This window comes from Canis lupus, chromosome 23 (genome assembly GCF_048164855.1).
Source record: "Canis lupus baileyi chromosome 23, mCanLup2.hap1, whole genome shotgun sequence".
In the NCBI taxonomy this organism is placed as follows: domain Eukaryota; kingdom Metazoa; phylum Chordata; class Mammalia; order Carnivora; family Canidae; genus Canis; species Canis lupus.
In genome coordinates this window covers 24079235-24096623 of record NC_132860.1, presented here as the reverse complement: position 1 = coordinate 24096623, position 17389 = coordinate 24079235, and the positions used below count along the sequence as shown (strand labels likewise).

Sequence of the window (17389 nt, the reverse complement as noted above, 5' to 3'; positions counted from 1 at the left end):
GCTCATTCGCTCTCAGTGTCTTCTGAGGATGAGGACACCTGTAGGTCATCGTGGAGGATACTCCAGGGGACATAGTCACAGGCTCCATCCAACATCTGGGTGGCAGGAAGGCCCTGAGCAGGGCCTGGCTTCTCGGGAGGAAGGAATGAGGGAGCTGCTAGGAACCTGGAGCTCCAGCAGCTTCTGTCCAATCTGGTGAAGACCATTCTCAGGGGCTGAGTGGGGGCCAGCACAGAGGGCGGCCGTGGGGGGACGGTGCACGGCCGCAGCGTTTCCAGGTGAGGTGTGGCAGGTGTGGGCCGGGTGCCCCTGCTTGGCAGGAGGGCAGATGTCTTCCGGGTCTGCGGGGGCACGGCTGTGCATCCACGTGCACATATGCTTCCTGGAGGACATAGACTCCCCGAAATCCCCAGGTGGGCTCCCTGGATGCTCCTGGGGATGTGCTGGGTGGGGCTCCATCGCGCTTTCTTTCGGGGGTTCTGGGTCCTGTCTAGGGGCATCTGGGCACAGTTCTTGCCTGGAGTCTGGAGGGCCATTTGGGAATTGTCTGCCAATGCGTTGCTGACAGCGGGACAGGTGTTCTCCTCAGGATACTTGGGTGGTGCCTGGGTGTGTCCCAGCCCATGGACCTTGGTGCCAGCCTGGGGATCTTTGAGGGAGACTGGACAGGGCCTCTTGGCTCTCTGCTGCACAACCAGGCTATCAGCCCTGACACAGGGTTGGCGTGCCGGCTGAGGTGTGTCAGCAACCGGCATTTCCTGGACACCAGGAGGTCCACTAGGTGGGCTGAGGCTGACTTTAGGGCTACTGAGAGGAGATGTGGAATGAGACCGGACACGCACGTCAGGGTTCTCAGTACGTGCTTCCGTCGGCAGGGAAGGCTCAGGGATAGAAGGCCTCCTGGTGGTGTAGACGGGCATCGGCATGTGTGGACGCTGTGGGAAAAGAGAACACACGGGACACCATGAGTGTGGCCTCGGCACCAAGGCAAAAGGAACATTCAGGAAAGAAAGAAACCAACAAATGCCTAAGACCTTCTGAACCACCCCCTCCCCCAGAACAGGGAAAGAAAGAGATGGGATCTGTTGACCTACAAGTAGGGAATCCGGCTCCAGGGCTGGTCCGGAACAAAGGCATGACTGGATGCTGCTGATGCACTTTTGACATCGGGGAGGAACACACAAATTTTAGCCTCACATCGATGCTTCCTCCATTGGACCAGCTCTTCCATCCACTCTGCTCACGAGGCTATAGGAGTCCTGCTGCTGGAGGGTCACAGTGGCAGCTCCTGAGGAGGGATGGGCAGTGGGGGAATGTGTCAGGAAGGACAGCGGCTTGTTCTTCTCTAAGGATGGCATGTGTTCCAGGAGTGTCCGCCAATGACCTTCACATGTCAACAAACCCACTGTTCGCACACATTCAAGGCATAAGGCAACATCATGGGCACCAAGGGAAAAATGGGTGCAAAGACCGGGCCACTCAACTGCCCCTGGTCAGAGTGGAAGTGGAGCCCCGCCCTCCCCCAGGAGGCCAATGGAGCCCAGCGAGTGCCCCACAGAGCACAGCAGCCGGGAAGCAGCGCACACTCACCCTCACATAGTCACAAGATTCTGTGCCTTCCTTCCAGGTGCGCTTCTGCCCCTCTCGGGGTCTCCTGGGGAACCTCTGGAGCAGGGCCTTCCTCTGCTCGGCTTCTTGCCTGCACAAGAAATCAAAGCATGGAAAGGAGAAGGAACTCCCTTCCCTGTCTTCCATCTGGACACCAGGTCCGGGCTTGGGCCAACATGGTCTTTTCCCTACTCCGCCATTTGACGCCCACGCCTGCCCCTCACCCTGACTAAAGTGAGCCCACCAGGTCGTCCAGGCAGTTTCTCTCATTCAGAGCCTATGAGAGAGTTTGCCTTATATTGTGCCAAGCTCCATACATTCACTGGTGCAGGCACACTGCTCCAGCCACAAAACCCCACACCAAGTCAGCAAGGACAGCACCATCAGCCAAATGTGGTCCCTGTTAGCCTGGGAGCTCCTCTGCCTGCCTCGCCTCTCCTGACTCTGCCCGCACGCTGCAGGGCACACAGTGTGCATGCGCACAGACACGGTGTCTGTCGGTCTCATCCCTGGCATTCGGGTCAGCAAGCCCCATTACTCACCTTCGTCTCTCTACTTTCTCCCTCTCAGCCTGGTTCAACAGCCCAGCCTGGTGCCGCTGGTCCCGCTGACTCCACGGCTCCACGTTCTCCTTCAGCCTCCTGGAGCCCAAGGCCACGGGAATGAGGGTTGCGCCCCAGTGTTTTATGGGGCATCTGGTGCTTGATGCCTTGTGTCCAAAGGCCCCACAGTCCCTGCACTTTACCTGGGGGAGGAAGGGGGAGGAGTCAGTGCATCCATTCAAATGCCAGTGAACCTGCCAAGCACACCAATGGGAGGCCATCCTCAGGGTGTGGCACATGGGTTGAGGACAGGGGACATCCTATCTGGCTAGTGAGGTGCCAGCATAGTGAAGACCTCAGGATGCTTCCTCCACAGCCCATGGAAAGGGGAGGGGAGGGGAGGGGAGGGGAGAAGGCATTGGAGGTGTCAGGTTGAAGACAGGTGGAAGCATCATTAAGATTAAGATTCGGGAATCTTAATCTGAAGGCTGAATCTGATCTTATGGTGCCCTGGGGCTGATGCTCAGAGCCTCTGAGTGTCCCAATGTGTAGCCTGGGGCATTTCCTGCCCATGTCACATTGGACAACTGAGTCTGGGCCATGATCTTCTGGGAGCCTAGCCTGTCTCAAGACTCCTGGCAGAGCTCCTGCTTCAAAACCCATGCCAGCCTCCACACTTACCCTGGGATCCTCCTCCTCTGGTCTGGGAACTCTGAGGGCCAGTCCTGCTGTCTGTGGCCTCTTGCCCTTCTGGGCTCTCAAGGGTCTGTTGGGCCCAAGCTGGGTGTGACGCGCCGCCATCAGTCCCACGTCCTGGAGGGACAAGTCAGTCTGCTTCGGGGATGGGTTTCGGGTAGCCTGAGGCAAAAGAAACAAGTGAGTCCTATTCACCATGACATCGGCCTCCTCCCTGTACCGTCTTACCAAGGAGGCATTAGCGAGTGTCAGGACATTTGTGCCAAACACACAATTCCCACTGTCTCTTCTCTTTCCTCCTTCCTGTCTACACCCTCCTGGCCAAGCCACATCCCCGCTCTGAGGAAGCCCACCCTGGAGGCTCAGGGACTCTTGTTGACACTATCATTAAGTCTCTCCAAATCCCCTGTGGAAACAAAACCAGGGACGAGACCTCTCCCGATTGAGGCCCAGTGGGATCCACCATGGAGCACGCAAAAGGCAAAAGCATCGGGAAAGTGGGCTTCCCTCTCTCATATCTGAATGCCCCTTGGGACGCCAGAGGAAGCCATAGTTAAGTCCAGATACACTGGGAAAACACATTCCCCTCTACTCCATGGGAAGCTGCCCATCTGAGCACTTCCATTCCATGTGTTCGTGGCAGTGCCCCTAATTAACTGCCATCGAAACTTTGGGAAGTGAATTTCTTTTCACCTTGCGAACCAGGTAATTCTTCTATTGAAAAAATAGTCAGTTATTTATGGGAGAGAGAGAGAGAGAGAGAGAGTGTGTGTGTGTGTGTGTGTGTGTGTGTGTGTGTGTGTGTGTAAGGGAGAGTGATCACCTGAGTTGTATGGACAGAGGAAGAAGCAGACACTCCCTGGGCAGGAAACCCAGTGAGCGCCTGGATTCATCTCCAGAGCCTGAGATCATGACCCGACCCAAGTCAGACCCTGAAACAATGGAGCTGCGCAGGCACCCTGATCCTGTGTCTTCTCTAGGTCTGCAGTGCCCACTGAGACATTTACAGGCCTTCTGTCCCTGCTCGTCTACCACCCCACACCAATGTGACACTCGAGGCCCCATTCCATTGGCATTGGAACCTCCGGGTGTCCTGGGCATTCACACCCATGCCTTGGCTCAGTCCCTGCTCTTAGAACATGTTAGACCAGAAAGAGTCCTTAACCCATGGAGGAAGGGCCAATCTCTCCACCATTTCCTCACTGTCCCATTATTCGCTCAGGAAAGTTAGGACCAGTGGTCCGAAAACTCACCTGAAGTGCAACTGTGGTCCTCACGCCTGTCAGGAGATGCTGGGAAAGGTCCTGGACAGGCTCCACTGCAGGAGACGGTGTGTCTCATGGGAGAGAGGGATGGTGAGGAATGGCCACTTCCGTTGCTCCCTGACTTTTATACTGCTCCGAGGTCACGTGACGTTTCAACCACTTGAAAGACATCCATCTAATCCTCTTAGCTGCAGCAGGGTTTGAGCCAATCAGCAGCTGCAAGGAAGCTAATGATGCCCTCATGAGAAAGATTTCTATGACTCTGTGTGTGTGCCTGTGTGTGTGTGTGTCTGGGTGTGAATGGAGATGTAGGTCCATGCGGATTTGGTGGATACCAAAATTTCTGCAAGTGAAATTATATTGGTATATTTCAGCGTGGGAATTAACCTCAGGACTCATGGTTCCTGAACTATTTGTATTTTGCCAGCACTTCTGCTCAATTTAGAGCTAATAGCAATAAGAATGGGGTCACACTTTGAGGTTATTCATAATGTAATATCCTTTTTGTCAATTAACTTTCAGTTAAAAACTGAAATATCATAAAGAGCAAAAGCTTCCAATCGGCACTAATCACTTGATTGGATTAAGGGATTTGGGAGTGGTCCCTTTCTCATAGAGACCTATCAGGCCAGCCCACCTCCTCATCTTGCCTCCCTCAACAGACAGCACCTTCAGGTCTTTCTCAACCTCCCTAACAGCAGATCCGTCACCTTTCTGAACAGAATTTGATCCGAGTTTCCATGTTGAATGGATACCTTTATGAATGTCCTTTTTCTTCTTGAGTAACTTCAAGTGAGCGAAGGAGAGTTAGACGTTAGTGCTCTAGAACAGGGAAGATCTCTTTCCCAAAGGAGCTCAGGTATCCCAGGGGAACGCCTTCTCCTCACCAGTCAGAGGCTTTGAGGCTGTAACCAATTATTTGGGGTATATGGTGTCCATGCTTTGCTTCTGCACTTCCATCTCTCTCAACTATGATCTCAATCTACAAAGATTATGAAGGTTTTGATGAATACCAGTATCTGCCTAGGTGTGGCCTGGGTCCACCACAAGAGAAATCCTCTGGCTGGTTTTATGCTTTTGGGAAACATTCCTTCGAACTCCGTTTCCTACAAGAGTCTATATCCTAAATGTAGTGTTTATATGCCTCATTTTAACTGTTCCTCAGGGAATTCCACCCCAATATCCTTTATATTCTCTTGATTCAGTTGGAGTACGTTGTAGGCTTGTGCCTTTTTCCACATTACTGAGTAACACTGGACTCCACAGATCTAATAGACTTGGATGTGGGAACATTGATGCAAAGATGCAAACATGTTTCATTGTTTGTTTCTTGTTTAAGATGATAGATAGATAGATAGATAGATGATAGATAGATAGATAGATAGATAGATGATAGATAGATTTGAGACAAGAAGAGACCAGAGAGAAACCACAGAGTAGCAGGAGAGTGGGGGCTGAAAAATAGAGGGAGAGAGATTCTCAAGGAGATTACCCAGCAGCCATGCTGCTGGGTGCTGAGCTGCCTCCCACATTGCTGAGACCAACGTGTTTCACATTATTTTTCATTTCCAGTTAAGAAGCATAGGACACTAAGGCCCTTGACCAGACATTATCTAGAACACCTCAACTGCCAAAGCAGCCACATTGGAAGGAATTGGCATCGGATTCCTTCCTGACAGTGGGGCTTTTCCTTATCCACTACTGTCTCACGTCTATGAACCAGAGTATCTTCACTCCCTTGCTCTTACTCTGTGTGGGATTTCTTAAAATTCCATTCTCTCCCTGAGTTCCCTTCCTTGTTTATGGAGTCTTCAGGTACCATGTTTCCTTCAATTCTTTGCTTCTGTATGATCCCTGGCATGTGAGACCCAACATGCTAGAGCCACCACATGGAACTGGTTTACTTAGATGTCTCCAAATGGAACAATCCCGAATGCAACAAAATGTATTGTTTCCATAAGGGTTCCAAATTGTGTATCACACAATCACTAAAAATTTTAAAGACAGGATTAGCTCTGTCCACTGCCAGAAGAGTGAATGCAATGGCTTCTGCTAAAGAAACTAAAATACTGTATTGAAACCTCCTCATCTCGCCCTCTGGTAACAGGAGGCTAATGTATTTTATGTCTCCTTATCACCACTCGGTTGGGTTTCTTGTCCCAGTAAAATGAGCACTTTTAATAATATAACTGTGGAATGGATTGTTCCTATCTCCATGCCTTTACTGTGGTTGATTACCAACAGTGGAGAGGCAGAGGTAAGATGTGGTCCATCTGTGGTATCTTCTATTAGAGCAGTTGGTAATGGGATAATGCATTCCCCATGTGAGGAGGCAATCTCCCTAGAAGCTGTTTCCACAAGTCTCCTGCATGAGCTCAAACCTGTTATGACACACACATGCCCCCTAGGATATCTCCTGTGAAAAGCCCTGACTTTGTTTTCTCCTGCTGGACAACACAAAAGCTCAGGAAGGGAAGTCAAGTAATCCCTTCAGCTTACATCCACCCACCATGGCCAGGAACCTACCCTCGTTGTCAACCTCACAGACCACTGATTCAATGTGGCCTCCCAGATTAAGCCTCCACATACCGCCATGGAATCTAGCCTGGGGCTGTCCCCAAATCCCAGTTTCAGCCCAGATCCCTATTGTGAAAACATTTCCAGCCTGACATCTTGCAAAAGGTTGATGGAGCCAGGACTCAACTCATTGTCACCTGGAAACAGGTTGGAGGTCTCCCTAGAACTGCATCCAGGATTGGCAATTCCGGGTTCCCTGGAAAGGACTGGGGAATCTGTTCTGTGGGAGGCTATGCAGATTCTTCGGTCTGTCCTCCTGACTAATAGATCTTGATATAGAGTGAAACCCCTTAAGTGACTAATGGATACCTGGACAGGATGAGCATTGACCTCCAGACACCTACCCAGAGAATTCATCTGCTGACTGTCCAGCCTCCACAGTCCCCACAATGTGCTATCCAACCATCTCCTGGTCATCCCTCCCAGGTGTCTCTACTAGCTTTGGCCAGAGATGGTGTGCTCCTGGTTCAAATCTACTCCCCCCACCTAATTTTTCACACACACTTCTTCCTGGTCAGAGCCCTCATAACTGAAGAGACCCTGAAGAATAATGTGCCCATGTCCCATTGCATTTCCTCTTAAATGGCTCCTGGCGCTTCCCCTATATTAATCCAGTGAGTAGGAGTGAGACATTCCCATAGAGGGAGGATATGAATTTAGGTTGCTGGTGACCTAGATGTGGCTGCGGGAATTCCACTCAGGGTAAACAGGCAAAGAAGCCTCTGTGAGGAGCCAGCCTGGAAATAAAATAATTATTTCAAATATCTGAAATACTGGGGAGTAAAAGCATGCACACCAAATCATATGTTGCAGTCTTCTATTAAGAATAAAAAAAACACACAACTGCCTAATAACATTTTAGATCAAAAATGAACAAAGCAGATGCAATATTCCCCATAACAATTTCAGAAAAATAATATCAACAAGTACAGAAAATGTCTTCTAGGAGAAAACATGGTATAATTTGCAGATCTCTGGATGGGATCTTTTTCTAAATCAGAAATTCAGACATTTGTAAAACAGTTTCAGATTAACTTGTTTACTTCTGTTTACAACCAATGTACAAATTGCCAGGATGATTTACCTACATTTTTTAGAAAATGTATTTCAAAAAAAAAAATGAAAATGTATTTCAGTCAGACAAACTTGACATTCTGGATTGGTAAGCACCCTTTGAGATTCCCATATATATACCTAACGAAAAACTGCAGTGTCTGTGTAGTGGGGGGAGTATATGTGTAGGCGCCCAAAAGCATACCACGTAGCACATTGTGGACTTGACCATTTCCAACTAGTTCAGCGGAGGAATTGCTGGTTCACCATATCAGTCCAGGAGGGGGACATTCCTTATTCCAACAGACTCCTCCTGAGGGTCCTCTTCTGTGAAAGACAAGTCTCCCAGTCCATGAGCTGTCTCATTCCCTATGACAGTCTTCAGAGGACGAGGATACCTACAGGTCTTCTTAGGAAACTCTAGCAAACACATACACAGAGGTTCCCTCACTCTTTATGACACGATAAACTGTGTTTGTAAAAAAAAAAAAAAAAAAATTCCCAGACATGAAAGAAACCTTGACACTTTCTATCTCTAATCTGCCTCTGTTACATGAAAATCTACAAAAAAGTGTGATTTCTTCTGCACAGTTCCTATTGTCCCTTACTTTCCATTAAGGGTGGCATGTCCAAGTTTGAATACAGAGTGAACATACATTATGATGAGATGTCACAACTGCACATCTATGGTCACACTCAGAAGCTTTTGGTTATCATGCGATAATTTTCATTCTACAATCAATTTGTCAATTACTTCTGTAAGAAATAGAATGATAACACAGAGCACCTATAACCTGACCTCAAAAACCATTTTGCTAGATTCGTGAACTTGGCACTGTTTTTCTGAGGTATCAACCCAGGTCCAAACGTGAATTTGAACTGGTCTGAAATCCAGAGTCCACTTCTTCTGTGGCAGGAGGTGCCACATAGCAGACGGTAGCAAAATATTAATAGGAACTTATGTTCAGTGGGAGGCTGGGCATTTCCCCTTGGAATAAGAGTCCCTGTCAGTTTCCTTCTGTGCCGTCTTAATGTAGGAGATAGTGAAGGGAACATAATACATTCAATGAGATTCAATCAGGCTGGATGCAGTTATCTCCCCAAAATAAGCATTTAATTCCTTTCTTACCATTTCCAAGCAATGACCAAAACACATCGCTGGCAAGGCCCCACGCATGCTTCTGTTCAGGCAAATATTCTTTTGATATAAATAGAAGATAAGCAATGGGAAGTGCGGAGCATGACGAGAGGGTCGAATATACTTCAAATCCAGGTCCTCAGCATCATATCCACTCTCAATCCTGACTGCTCACTACCTCTCACCTGCAAGTTGCCCCTACTCTCCCCAAGGCTGAAGGAGAGGCCGGTTCCAGGATAGACCCCATATGAATCCACACTATTCCAATATAAGATCATGACAATGAACCCGCTTTAAATGTCAGTGTCCTCTAGTTTCAGTCGAAGGCCATAGCCCAGGAACACACCCAGATAGATGGTTCTTCCATACATACAGAACACACATTTCACACAACACCAAATATTTCCAGTGTGGGACTGTGTTCGGGTTTGGTGAGTGAGTGACACCGTGTGTGTGTGTGTGTGTCTGCGCGCGTGCGCGTGCGTGCCCATGTGCAATAAAGTTAGTAGACACATCCCTGCACTGCTTCCCCAGACCTCTGTCCCTTCTTGCTCGTCCTTTTGGTTGGTCTGGCTCTCCCTGGCACATGCGGGACTTTGGCCACATCCCCGGCCACCTGAGGTAGGATCATCCCAGCTGCAGTGTGGAGCAGGTCCATGGTTTGCTGAGGATGATTCTTGGGCATCTCATGTCTGTATTTGGAGTGCTGAAGGATGACTGCATTCTCAGGAAGAGCAATTTCTCTTCTCCTGACATGAAGTTCAGGCTTAGGTCGGTTGCGTTCTTGGAGGCATCTCCCCTGGTCTAATGTGGTTTGTTGCCTTGAGGTCTCTTCCCCGTGCTCCTCTGACTCAGCAAGGTTCACAGTGGGATCCCTTGTGCTCTCTCCTGAGGCCTCACCCACCTCTGCGGGGTCTGCCTCGGGAGATGCGATTCCTCCCTCGACTGACCCACTCACAAGGTCTCTTTCCATATCGGTCTTCTGCATATAAAAGAGGACATAGGCAAGTTGGCGCAGGGCACAAGTCACAACGCAGGCGCTGACCTTAGCATCATCCATTTTATGCCACTGGCCATTTCCTGCCTTTACGAAACAGAAATAACGTCCACTGTGGCAACTCCACCCAGCATGCACCAGCACGGCATAGAGCACATAAACCAAGGGTCCTGCCCTCTGCTCAGACAGGGAGTGTTGCATGTCAAGGCACTCAGGATATTGCATCTCCTTAGTCATTTTGTTGCCTGTGAAGTCTGAGAATCGTTTCAAGACCAGGATGAGGACTTTTGCACAACTGTGCAAAGTCAACACCTTGGACGCAGGCACTTTCTCTAGACACTTACTACAATGGTAGGCATTTTCACCTTCAAGCATTTCGGGCTTCACCAACTGCTCCAAAGCTTGGCTGACACTCTGAGCAGCCCCGATGTCCAGGCTGATGTCCAGGTAAGGTTCCAGAGTGCTGGAAATGCTTTGGCAGTGGAGACACTGGATTTGTGACCTCCAGTACCCCCCAAAGCTATGCTGGATGAGGGTGCTGTCCTGAGCATGCTGAGAGTCTGAGGGCTTGTCTTCAGGCAAGCATGCTTGCTGCATTGCATCCAGAATGAACATGAGATACTCATGGGCATCTTCTTGCTTGTGTGTGTGGAAGGCGGCGAGCAGGAGTGGAAGGGGTCGGAGCACACGTCCAGGATGGCAGAGAACCCGGGTCATGTGAGCCTGCAGAGTACACAGCGTGCAGGATGTCTGCTTCCTACAGGCTGTCCCGTGCTTCTGGGACAGCACGTAGCTGGCAAGGGGCTCTGTGTAGGTCAGACACTGTAGGGTTGCATTCACGTAGCAAGTGTTCCCCATGTTCTGAAGCCCAGCTCCCACCTGGGAAAGATCCTTCCAACTCAGAGGCGTCTTGGTGGGAGGCCACCCTGCTGATGCGGGAGCCAAAGGATCAGTCGGGATGAGAGTGTCTTTGATGCAGGGGATGTCTTCTCAGGCAGAGAGGGTCCTCCGTGGACTTCAGCACCACCTCTCTTTGACCAGCATGATTGGGGTTTGGGAGAGTCGTTGAACTGAGATGCCTCTGAGCGGTGGAGGTAGGCAGCCTCCATGTCGGCAGAAACAGTGTCCACAAGATAAATTCAACCAGGAGCTTCAGGTCACAAAGGGATGCTTCTCTCACTGAGCCAGTTTCCAAATGGCAGATAGTGACCCTCACCTCCACCTTTTATGGCTTTTGGGCCCTGGGATAAGGCACAAAATCCTCTAATCCACTGGAATCGCTTGATTGGATTACAGGATTTGGGTGTGGTCCCTTTCTCATAGAGAACATTCAGGTCAGCCCACCTCCTAATCTTGCCTCTGAAAACAGCCAACACATTCAGATTCTTCTCAACCTCTTTAAGTGTCCCTGCACCTTTCTGAACAGAGTTTGTTCAGAGTTTCTATGTTCAAAGGAAATCTTTTTGAAAGTCCTTTTCCTTTGACTAACCGCAAGGGAGCCAAGGAGTGTCAGATGTCAGTCCTGTAGGACAGGGAAGATCACTTTCCCAAAGGAGCTGAGATATCACATAGGAACACGTTCTCCTCACCAGCCAGAGTGTTTGTAGCTGTAACCAATTATTTGGGAACGTGGCATCCATTGCTTTGCTTCTACACCTTCATCTCTCTCTACTATGATTCCAATATACAAAGATTATGAAGGTTTAGATGAATATCATTTTCTGCTTAGGTGTGTCTCGGGTCTACAACAAGAGAAATTCTCTGGCTGGTTTTATGCTTTGGGAAAGATTCCTTTAAAACTCCTTTTCCTGCAAGTCTATATCTTAAATCCAGTTTTTATATGCCTAATTTTAACTGTTCCTCAGGTAATTCTACACCAATATCCATTATATACTTTCGATTTAATTGGAGTATGTTGTAGGCTTGCACATTTTTTACACATTATGGTTTTGGCAGTTGTAGATGCAGGGAGGAAGGCACTGCGGTGGCTCGTGGTTTGGAAATGCCATTATGGTTTATTCTGCTTACAGAATTAGTAGTGTCTGTGGAAATTTTGAGTCGACAAGACAATTAATTCCTTCTTGTGACCATGACCTTTTCCAGTTTATGCATTTGGGTAAGTCTTAGGAAAGGTGGAAACCTAAGTCCATTTGTCTTCTTTTCTAAACAGAGGCCAAGAACAACAGGAGAATTTTGCCAGGCCTTGGTCAGTGACTGGGCTTCAGAAACACTGGGGCCCTGCTGAATTCTTGAAGTTCACTTGTCATCACTGGACACTAAGAGAATAAAAGTGTCATCTTTGACACCACCATGTTTTAGGATATTTATTCTGTAATCACGGAGTCCAAAAAAATTTTGTGTAGGATGCTCTTTATGATATCTCCGTTTTTAACTGGAAGTTTTAATTGACAAAATGAATGTTACATCATGAATATCCTCAAACTTTGACCCCATTTTCATTGCCATTAGCTCTAAATCGAGCAGAAGTGTTGGTAAAATACCAATAGTCAGGAAACAGGAGTCCTGAGGTTAATTCCCACGCTAAAATGTACCATTATGATTTCACTTGCAGAAATTTTGGTATCCACCAAATCCGCATGGACTTACATGTCCATTCAGAGACACACACACAGGCACACACACATAGAGCCCACCCGCTGTGGGCTCTGCAAATGGACATTGTTTTCTCCTGAGATGGGTTTTTCTTGTGTCAATGCTGGTAGCTTTGCGGGAACTGTGATTGTCAATATTTAACCCATGCAGCTTGTTTATTCTTTAGTGTTAATTTAGAATTGTGTGTAGTGTTTTATGTCCCTTAATAAAATATTAGCACAGATGAATAGCGTGCATGTCTTGCTTTTGATCTTGTTTTGTGGGGGGGTTTTCTCGGCATTTCTGAACCTCTCTATAATTATATTAATTCCATTAATTCCTCCAGCCTTAGTTACCTGAGGGGAGACAGCAGCTTGATCGGTTCAGGGAATACGTAGACATTGAGGATCTCCTGCACACCCAGGGTTCTGCGTGAAGTACTGCATAGGGAACATTGATCCCTGAGCATCCAGGGTGGGTGCCATTAGCACCACATGGGGCCTCGGTTGCACGTTGGTCTGTAATGGGACGAGTTGACGGTTGTCCTCTATACATATCCCAAAACCCACTTCAATGTTGGTTCATGCTGCCTCCTTCCTGAGGCCTGGGCATGGAGATTTTTCACCCTCCAGATGATTTCTCAAGGAGGCAATGTTTGACAAGTGGGCACATAATGGTCCAATAACACGAGACCCAGGACTGGTTGCTTCCTTCTGACTCTCTCTCTCTTTCTCTCTCTGTCTCTCATCCTCAGGCATATCTCTGATGTGGGCTCATGGAAACAAAACAATACAACACCATGTGAAACCAAACCAAATGAAACTAAATGAAACAAAACCAAATCAAACCAAACCAAACCAAACCAAACCAAAGCACATCCATTGTCGTGTTGAGAGAATTTCTTTTTTTAGGAAAAACAACTGACTGCTCTTTCCTCACTCCAGAGCACATGTTTAAGGGTGTTCCCTCTCTCTGTGCAGATGCCTGTAGGTGGAGGGTAGAGGAGCTCCTGGATGAGCGCACTGGGCTTTTAAAAGTCAGAGGTCAGTAGAGAAGCCATGGTGTGGGATCCTTCTCCTGCCCCCAAGGCCTAAGTAACTCCCATTCATGCAATCATTATGTGACCCAGGTCAGAGTCTGGTCCCTTGAGCCTTGGGCCCCGGTCTCATCCCATGAACACTTCCCTATTGCTATCTCACGGCTTCTGACGAAAATGCGGCTTCTTGGGCACTCAAGGGATGCGTGCAGTAATAGAAATGTTCCCTACTTTCTGGAAGCCTATGAAGATCCCAGAGGTCCAAGGGTAGAAAGGCCTATCTTCACAGGGGATGTTGGGATTGGAGCTAGTGAAGTAGCCTAAGGAGTCTTGAACCTGCAGATATATAGGGTACAGGGGTGAGGAGACAGGCAGGCGTGAGCAAAGGGCCATAAGGCTGGGTTCTCCATCAGAATTGGCACTTCATGTACAGTTGAGGGGATTCATTCCATGTGACCAGGGAGACCAGGGAGAAAGGCTAGCTGAAGAAGTCCTGAGCAGGCCCGTGCTCTCCCCTCTAGTCACCTCACGTGTCTTTTGCTTCCCCGCCATCCATTAACCAAAGCAAAGCAAAGCAAAGCAAAGCAAAGCAGACCAAACCTGTCTTCCCAAAGGAAAATCCACTCCCATCCAGATATGGAGGAAGACAGAGTTATCTGGACAAACTGGCATAGGTTATGGATACACCATGAGCGTGAGACACTAAATCTCAAAATTGTCAAGAAGCAAAACTTATAGATGGAGAACCATAAAATGCATTCCAGTGACAAAAAGCCAAACATGAAGAATGTATCTATAAAATAAAAATGTAAAAAAATTGATGTTAACAAAAGCCTTAAAATCAGAGTTGAGAAAATATGAAACCAGGTGAAAAGGGGAAAAACACAAAAAAGCATCGTATAATTTTAAACCGCAGGTATAGGAATCATTAGGTAAATGCTCAAATTCTGTATACTGTGTTGTCCCACACCCGGGATACGCAGTCCTTTGATGTCCATAAACATGGTGTTCATGGGATCTTCGGAGCTGATCTTCCGGGGGAGGGGCATGCTGCACTGATGCACAGTGGTCTGTTGCTCGTCTGGTTTACACCTCCCCTTGCCACGGGGTCTGGCTCATTGTGAGCTCTTTCTGGTTTTCCTGTGTGGCTTCGTTCCCTGAAAGCTCCCTGTGCCACTTTAGGAGACCAGCACAAAATGGCTGGAATCTGATCTCCAGTCTCAGAGCAGAGAGATCAGGCTCCTGCTCTTCAGTCAGCTCTCAGGGACAAGCAGGAGTCACTGCTGGGGGTGCCAGATGCTGCAGACTCCTGTGGTGGATGCCCAGACCAATCCGCCTGGAGGAGAGAGAGGGTTGCCCTGTTACTGTTTGTTCCAGGGTCTCTGCACTGAGGGCTGTCCCCCGGTGGTGCACCTACACCCTCTGTCTCTCCCAGGGCAAGGCGCAGGGTCCCCACTTCCCCGTCCCTTGCAGAATTCCCAGGTGGAGAGTGGTCAGCCGACTAGGCAAAGTGGCTCCAGTTTTACGGCCAACTGAGCTGAGAGCCCCCTTGCACTCTTGGTGACCATGACCAGTGTCCACAGCCCAGGATTTGGGAAGGCCACCCCCTCGGGCATCCCCATTCTTTCTGGAATTCTGGGAATTCTGAGACACTGTGTCCGGACTAGTGTCTGCCCATTTCACCAACTGAGCTCCTTTCAGGCAAGGTTGTCTCTCACCAGATCAGATTGCTAAGGCTTGCAATTGTGGGCTCCGTGGCCCTTTCCTTTCCCAATCCTGGGATGTGTAAACTGCCTGCCCTGCCATTTGCCTTCTGATGTATCACTTTGGATTCACGTCTCGCATCTCCCACCTTGCCGAGGGTGGTTGCTTTTCTACTTGCAGAGGTCCAGCAAGTCTTTTATTAAACGTCATGTTGACTTCCTGGCTGTTCACAATGATTTGGTAGCATCTACCTAGCTTCAAGGATCCAGATGAACTGAGGTCCCCAATTCTTCTACCATCTTGCCCCTTCCCTATAATTTTTCATTTCAATTGTAATTTTGCCACTGATTTACAGACTTGAACTCAATGATTTTTTAAAATATATTTATTCTTGAGAAAACAATAATCAATTTGCCAGGCTCCTCGGGGAGTTGGTGCATATACAACGCCTAATATCTTTTGTAAGTTATCATAGAAATACAAGTATTGTGATGAAGCTATTTGGAGTTAATGATGTGCATAGAAACAGGGTTAGAGGATGATAACACCTCTAACTAGTTCATATCCAAAAGTAGATACTGATGCATTGATGGGAAGCCAGAATGGTCACTGTCCTCCTAATTTCTGTCAAATGCACTTAGTCCTATTTGGGAAATTTCAAATTCGATGTAGAAAACTCTTCTTGGTTAACTGATGTGCAGTATCTGATGGCTCTAGCTTTGCTTATTTAATAGAGGATGCACGGGCATAGCTCGTTGTTTTCCTATCCCGAGGAATCCACCCACATGTAGAGAAAGTATCCTCTTTCTTTTATTTATTTATTTTTTTTAATCCTCTTTCTTTTAGAATATAAAATAAATATGTGTCACTTGCTTCAAAAAGTTAAAATACATTGGGTCCAGAAGTGACGAGGTCTGAAGACAGGTGGAAAACCATTTGTCTTACTTAGACAATATTTAGAATCGTTCATTTATGTGTGGATGTGTGTGTTGTTCGAGTATCTGTGTGTGTTGGGGGTTTGTTTCAGGAAAGAGGGTCTACCTGGAGGAAGACCAGACCTTGCCCACCCCACAAGCTGTCCTCCAAAGCCCCATCTGCCCTGAAAACTCTAGTGATGAATGACCTGTCACTCTTCCTGCAATTTTCTCTATCCTACAACAGTCATGTCTGGGTCCAGGTGTGACTCTGAGACTGGGCTAAATAGTTCCCTCTGTGCCCTGAAATCCTGTGTCTGTCATTTTGGCTGGAGCCGTTTTGTAAAACCTACCAACCTTTGCATCCCTGGATCCAGGAATTCCAGATCAAAGAAGACTGATATAGTATTTTTGGAATTAAAGGGTTTAAACTCACAAAGTGGAGTTCGATTTTGAATGACTACATCCAATGAAGTCACTTTTATTGTTGATTTGATCTAAATTGACAAGAATCTTAAGGGACATGGAAATAGGGCAGCACGCATGAATGACGAAGGAAAAAACCACAGAAAAATCCACATATACAAGTCAGTCTGTAGATTTTGGTATCCAAACTTCTGCTGGATTAACATGTGCTTTCATACGCACACACACAAGCGCACACATTATTTGATCTTATCTCATGAAAACCTCCATAATTACCCATTCAGCTCCCTGCACGGTGTGGCCAGCACCTCCAGGAGGCCCTTCTCCCACCTGTGCTACCCACACCTGAGGAAGTCCACCCACCTGGTTCGCATTCCATGGGGGAAGTCACAGGAAGGAGCCTTGCACGGTGATCTCAGACCAGCAGGGGGCGACGCTGGCCAGCACAAGTTTTTCCTAGGCTTCCAGGAGGACCCCACTTTGTGCAGTTGCTCAGGCTGGCAGGTGTGCAGCTCCACACTTTGGGCTGCAGCGTGTGCAATTGCTAGAGCTGCAGAGGCACGATGAATATTTACAGAAGGTCTGGGAACGTGGTATTCCCACCTTGCAACTCTAATGTTGGCACAGCTGGACACTGCATTCTGAGGAAAGGTGAAAAAATCCTTCATGTGCTGTGCTTCCAGTACTCCACAGTCCTTGCTCATCCCCTGTGCAGCCCCTGCATCTGTGGAAATCGTGGCTTTCAATGGAAGACTGGAGGCCCTACTGAGAGTTAAATATTGGTTTGGAAAAGAGTAGATAGGTTGTGACCCTGTAGGAGCCAGGAAGTTTCTGATAATAT

The 17389-nt window shown here is 48.0% G+C and overlaps 1 protein-coding gene across 1 annotated transcript; it reads right to left on the bottom strand.

Annotated features, from left to right (window-relative positions):
* Window positions 1–1273: 1273 nt before the first annotated feature.
* On the bottom strand, window positions 1274–14553 carry LOC140615307 (ubiquitin carboxyl-terminal hydrolase 17-like protein 6). The gene is made up of 6 exons (XM_072795218.1): window positions 14473–14553; window positions 13736–13840; window positions 9416–10755; window positions 2151–2249; window positions 1591–1699; window positions 1274–1288 (listed from the first exon to the last, which is right to left on the bottom strand). The coding sequence occupies exons 1-6, from the start codon at window positions 14551–14553 to the stop codon at window positions 1274–1276; spliced, it is 1749 nt and encodes a 582-aa protein (XP_072651319.1).
* Window positions 14554–17389: the final 2836 nt, after the last annotated feature.